Consider the following 6,321-nt stretch of genomic DNA (forward strand, 5'->3'; position numbering starts at 1 on the left):
GAATTCTGCTTACAGAAGAACGAGACAGAGGCTGCTAGTGGTGCAGGGATTGGGACCGTAGAAATAATATAATATTCACTATCTTTTTGTATTAAATAATCAAATATAATTACATTTTATTAATTATTTGATACAAAATTGCATGTAAAGCAAAAGCAAGCTATCCAAATGCTTGTAATGACTTGTATATATTGTAAGACAATACTATACTGTCAAAAAATAATAAGTATATTTTAACATTATTATCTTGAGAGGTATGTTATAATCACTTATATATCTTGACAATATGTACAATCATAATTAATATCAGTAATTTCAATAATTGTTCTAGATTCTCATTATACTTGTATATAATTATAATTAACTTGTGAAAACCCCTATGAAGAATATAATTGCTTCAACAAAATTTACAAAAAGTATAAAATATACCTGGTTATAATCTAATACAAGTGTTGCGACTTTTTCGTGATGTGGACAGTTGGGAAAGCCATGTACCTTCTTGTAAGCTTTCCATATTCTGCAACAATGAGAAAGATGTCTAAAATGCTGGAACAGACAAGATACTCTGGTTCTCTGTTTCTGATGTAAGCACAGAACCTAGAGACAACTTGCTATTGACTTTGAGCATGCTTTAGTGTGGCCTCCTCAGGCACAGTATTCTTTGGATAGGATAATTATTACTTGATGGTCCCAAGGTAAACTATCCCTTTGCTACTTGTTATCAGTCTTAGACTCTGTTGGGTTGATCCTTCCTATTAAACCATTAGTCCTTGTGAGTGACATCAACATTTGACTGGATTTGGACAAAAGTTAAAGAAGATACTCTAGATTTGTCTGGTCATCTATATACTGGATTAGGGACTACAATAATACTGCTAGCTGAAAGTGAGTACCTTATTTTTATTATTATAGTATATGTTTAAATAAGCAATTTCCCTTACAGTCATCCTCATGATGTGTGTGTATGCTTTGTTTGGGGGCACAAGGAGAATACTGGTTACATTCTCCTTATTAACATTACTCCTCTTTGGGTTTAACATTCTCCAAATTGAGATTAATCTTAGTAAGAAATTTTATCTGTATTATGTATTACAAACTAACAGACCTTCTACTGAATTTGTTACTAAAGCTCAGCAGGACATACCAGCCTTTATAAATCCTTTCAACCCTGTTACTATGGCAGACTTAAGTATGGGTAGAGGGAGTCTATTAGAATATTGAATGTCTGGTATTGCATGGGCAGTAACTTCTTTCATTGAGTTGCTCTTATTTGTTCTAGTTATCTGGAAGACTGTACAGTTGAAGAAGTCAAAGCTCCCATTGTGCATTTTAAGAGGAAGCTCAACAAAGACACAGGACATTACTACTTTAATAGCAAGAGACTCTACTACATACTTTACAGTGTATGTGTTCTTTCCTACTTTTTGTCATGTTAAGTATTGCTCAGCCTTCATCTAGAATATTCTCTGTTTGTCTCCTTGGCACCATTTTAACATTTATTACTGAGCAGAGTTCTCTGAATGGTGTGAGTTGACACTATACTATACATTATGAGTTTATTAAGTTTTTTTTTTTCAAGGGCTATTTTGGCGTGTTCTTCAATACCGATTTGAATGCATACTTAACAGTCGTGATAACAATCATGACAATCCTTGCTCCAAAGATGCTCATCAATCTTCGAGCAGAGTGTTATGGTCCGGTCGGCATAATTGCAACAGAGCTTTCTTGGGACGCCCAGAGTGCTGCAGTACAATCTAGTTGACAGACAGCTAACAATATTGTGAAGTGAATGGTGCATTTGCACATCTGTGGCTGCTCGTGATAGAGGATCGGTGTTTGTGTTCATGGATTTAAAATAAATAAAATATAGAATGGAATTAATCAGTAGTGCTTGTTTTCATTCTTAAGGAAAGCAATCATTTGTACGCTAGTGTTAGACCTGAGCGTGTCTGCCAGTATAAATTCAACATACAGCTCAAATCTACAGAGAACGTACAAATACAACTAGGATAGTTTCCCCTAGTATGATGCTGATATATTCATGAACACGACAGATGAAAGTGAATGACTGCATAACCAGTTTCACATGCCAGCTCACTTGCCATTTGTCTGGTCGAACGATTGTCTTGCTTTATGGTTTTCTAAAAAGAAAATGTGTTATGGTTAGTTCCTCATGCAACGGAGAACTCTTAGATAGGTCAATGATCTGCGAAAATGAGAACACGTTGGACTACGCAGCAGCCAGCGGCCCGGGGTGACATTCACTTGGTGACACCTACACCTTTAATCTGCTACCTCAATAAAAGGTTGACAAAGCGCTGGTGCAGCAGAAAACGCAAACGCATATCTTCAAGAATAAACGCGTCGCTCTCTGCCTCCACACACAGGTTCGAGAGAGTTAGCTTCCTCAGCATCAGTGTGTCATGCGGCAAAAGACTCTCTCACAAAACATCCCGGAACAGCAATATCCGCAACCTGCCATCGACAACTCTGCCTCGCAATGTTACGTATGAAGTCCGTCATTGGGTGTTGTCTCTACGCACTCTGTCTTCCTCTGAATCACTGGATTTTGCTGTATTTGTACGTCTAGGTTGTAGTACGTAAGCGCGACAAGCCTGAAACGAAGATGACAGTTTCCAGAGCGTGCTATCCATAATTCAAAGGTGCGCGTTGCGACAGCGTAGGGGTGCAGGAGGAAAAGACTGATCGATGACCATAATTCAGGAGAACGTTCAGCGAGATTGCGCCAGTACTTGCAGACTTTACCCTACCACGTAGAAGAAGCGCAGTCCTGATTGAAGGAAGGCGAAATCGCATTTGGAAGACGAGCATGGCAGCAGATGATGCCCAGGATCTCCAGCTGGCAGTGTTGAACATGTTGGTTCGGACGGCGCAGACCGAAATCGAGGTCGTTGTTGGGCGAGGAAGATGGCTTGATCCGCTACGGCAGGAGCAAGTGATGATCATATCCTGAGACACGGAACAGCAAATGTGGATGATCAATCGAGAAAAACGAGAGACGAGAGAGGCGTTGGCCAAGCTATCGATCAGCGGGAGCAACGACCAAGGCGGCATTGAAACGCCGATCTAGTCTCGTTTCCATAATTAGACTTCAATTTAGACAAGCCAATACCCTTCCTTCCAACATCCATCCTCCAACGACATGCACACAAAAATACCCTATCTCTATACTGTATACGAATCAGCGACCAATATTAATCTCCGCCTCGAAGAACGCGTACATGCATCGATCATTTCATTTCCAGCTCTACAGCACATTCAATCTGGTACGGCCAGAACGTCTGAACTTTGCTGGCCCATACGTAGAACATGAGTCACTCGCACTGCTTCTCGATCTGATTTTACTCAATACGAGATGTCTTTTGACACCTTTTGTTCAATAGAGGATACCAGCCGAGACGTGCTTCGAAGACTTCAAGTCAGTCAGAAGCCGACCAGAAGGACCGAGTACAAATTATTGAATATCAGATAGAAAAGGTATTCCCGGAGAACAAGTCACTCAAGAGACGTGACTAGGATCGTTGGAAACTGATTTTGCAAGCCAGGATTGTGCTCATACTCGTGGACTCTTATGAGAGTGAATTGCTTTTCTTTGACTCGCATGTCCTAATTCCCGATTTCGGGAATGTATTTTCCTTGGTTATTAGATGGTCACATCTCAGTGAGCTTGAACCATGAATGATGCCATATCGCTTTTATGGATCTCTTGTAGAACCCTTAGAGGCTTGCGAGACAGCAAATTCGGCATTGTGGAGGAACAATGAAAGCGAACCTCTTCTTCACACCTTTGCTGGATGGATAATGGGTGGGCTATTCCCTGAATTCATGTCTCTCCTAAAATTGAGTTCAAAATGCAGAGATGAGTGAATTTCACCTGGGTATCGTCTTAATTTTTGCTGCAGTCTTAAGAGGTATCAGTGTATGGACATCAATATTCGCGCCATCCAGTCAATCCAAACGGAGCAGCGTCAGAGACGAACTCAGGTAATATATACTCCCTATCCACAACATTCCCTATATTCTTAAATGAGATCTTCCATAGGCTACTGCACGTTCCACTGACACTGCTATCTTCTTCCCTGACCTGACAAAACTATTTCTGCTTCACTTTCTTGCCGTCTAGAAACCGTCTTTAGCTCCTTCCAACCATCCTGTTTCACTGTTTCAATAAAGTTGAATGCAACGGAGGCAAGCTTATTTCGCGATGTAATGGCGCATGATGTTACACGAAGGGCCCTTAAGATTCTTGATGACGACAAGCTCGATCGAGAGTGGGTCGTACGAAACATGCTCGGTGATATGGCAGTTGGATTTGGCTCGCGAGGTTTAAATCAATGTTATCTTTACTCGCGGCAATCCTGACTCTATCGATTAATTTTTTTTCCAGTCGTGCTGGATACTCAACCCGTGTTTACGACGATAATCATTCTGACCGGGTATGCTTCATCTTGTGTTTGTTTTGCTCTATGCGTGCCTAACTGCTCTTCTCTTTGCATTCGTCAAGGATGGGCTGCTAAGACGTTTGTCGCAGCTGCTGTTTCAACGCGGATGAATAAGGAAGATCTGACAAGAGATGTCTTCCTGGCATATAGCATACCATAGTAGACGAGTTGGATTATACTTGCATATGCTTTCAATTGACAGTTCGCTTTCAGCTAAAACAATGTTGGGTTTAACGACTCCAGCGAGCAGAGGATCCTTTTGCTTTTCTTCTCAGACGCGGACTTTAAACCTATCGTATCTCTCGTTGTCCTAACATTCTTGCAGTAAATCTTGCATATTTTGTGGTTATTAAGCGATCTCACAGCACGCTTTGGACTTTCTGCTATCTCCGGCAGTTTACTGTAATAGCACACCTCAGATAGGACGAATCACAACCTAACCCACATGGAGACGACCACAAGATCTGAACTTATATGATGTTGTCTATGGTACTCAACACCTTATGGTCACCACAGGTATAGAACAAAGTAGCAAACGAACCGCACTCCGTCCTTGATTCCCTGCAATGATCCAAATCTTCATCTCTGGATTGAATCAACCACTCTGCACGTGTTGATAGATTGGGGTGACGACTCCACATATGTAAATGATAGTCAAGATCTGAGTGCTCACTTCTTATTTACCATCTCAAGGCGGCGAAGCCAACGCTACCAAGCATATGGATTCTTTGTTATCAACAGTGCTCATAAATCAAACCCGGCCTAATTGTGAATGCCGACAAGCTCATATACGTGCATTAGCTCATGCTAGTGGATCTTCTCTACAAAGATCTTTCTCAAATGGCCCCCATTCAGATCGCAAAGGACGAGCTATTAATCATTCATTCAGTAACAGTCTCCAAGGCAGTTACAGGTTAGCAACTATGCTTGCTCTATTGACATTCAGTATTGTCAGTTTGATCAACATCTTTTATGGTTAGTCTCTTGTACAATGGTTCACTTGTATTATAATAGTGAGCCATTGCTTCCCTCCAAAGCTTTGCTTATCTTATGTCTGCAGCCTTACATTTATGGGTATGTGCTCTTACAATCAGATAACTGTTCTGAACCTGACTCTTTATAGAAAAAGCGTTGGACAACAGTAAAAGTCATATATCTTCTTGTTGGTTGTCCATCTTTCCTAATAAGAAGAAAGTCATCTTGAAATTGTAGAATAGACAAGGTACCTTGGTTCTGTCTTTTTAATATAATTTGAGAGCCCTGAAGATCCACCCATTATTAACTTTGAGCATCCTGTAGTTTGGCTTCAGGCACAATACCTTATGGATAGGACAGTAATCTGGTAAACTGCTACATTATTTTTAACTATGAATCTTATATTCTATTAGAGTTTCTTTAGCCCCACTTTTGCCTAGACAAGTAATAATTTTGAGTGATAAAACTGTTAAGCAGGTTTGGATGAAAATTAAAGAACCTGTTCTTAGTCTATTGAATCATCTATACACTGGATTAGGAACTATAATAGTACTACTGGCCAAAGGTGAGCTTGTTGTTTTGATTACTCTGTTGTATATTAACATGTGTATTTCTTCCTCCAAGTTATTCTTATAATGTGTGTTTATATTTTGTTTGGAGGGACAAAGAGAATGCTAGTATTCTTCTTAGTAATGTTACTCCTATTTGGGTTTAACATTCTCCAAATCAAATTTGATCTTTGTAAGGGACCTTATTGTCAGCAACAGCATAGAGGGGACCCAAAGGCTCAGCAAGGGGACCCAGGCTACAACTATCCTACACAACAGAAATACAGGACACAAGCACCAGAACGTAGTCAGGACTCACAGAATGGGCAGAGAGA

General features: G+C 40.3%; 2 protein-coding genes across 2 annotated transcripts; both read left to right on the forward strand.

Moving 5' to 3' along the window:
* Positions 1-2,214: 2,214 nt before the first annotated feature.
* On the forward strand, positions 2,215-3,091 carry FOMMEDRAFT_152051 (uncharacterized protein; the record flags this gene model as incomplete). The annotated part of the gene is made up of 5 exons (XM_007262947.1): positions 2,215-2,387; positions 2,463-2,580; positions 2,634-2,680; positions 2,725-2,956; positions 2,987-3,091. 5 exons carry the CDS (start codon positions 2,215-2,217, stop codon positions 3,089-3,091), a joined length of 675 nt encoding a protein of 224 aa, XP_007263009.1.
* A 1,139-nt stretch (positions 3,092-4,230) lies between these two features.
* FOMMEDRAFT_152052 (uncharacterized protein) lies at positions 4,231-4,623 on the forward strand (the record flags this gene model as incomplete). Its single annotated transcript, XM_007262948.1, has 2 exons — positions 4,231-4,345; positions 4,409-4,623. The coding sequence occupies 2 exons, from the start codon at positions 4,231-4,233 to the stop codon at positions 4,621-4,623; spliced, it is 330 nt and encodes a 109-aa protein (XP_007263010.1).
* Between the last annotated feature and the right edge of the window lie 1,698 nt (positions 4,624-6,321).

Source organism: Fomitiporia mediterranea (genome assembly GCF_000271605.1).
Source record: "Fomitiporia mediterranea MF3/22 unplaced genomic scaffold FOMMEscaffold_2, whole genome shotgun sequence".
NCBI lineage: Eukaryota > Fungi > Basidiomycota > Agaricomycetes > Hymenochaetales > Hymenochaetaceae > Fomitiporia > Fomitiporia mediterranea.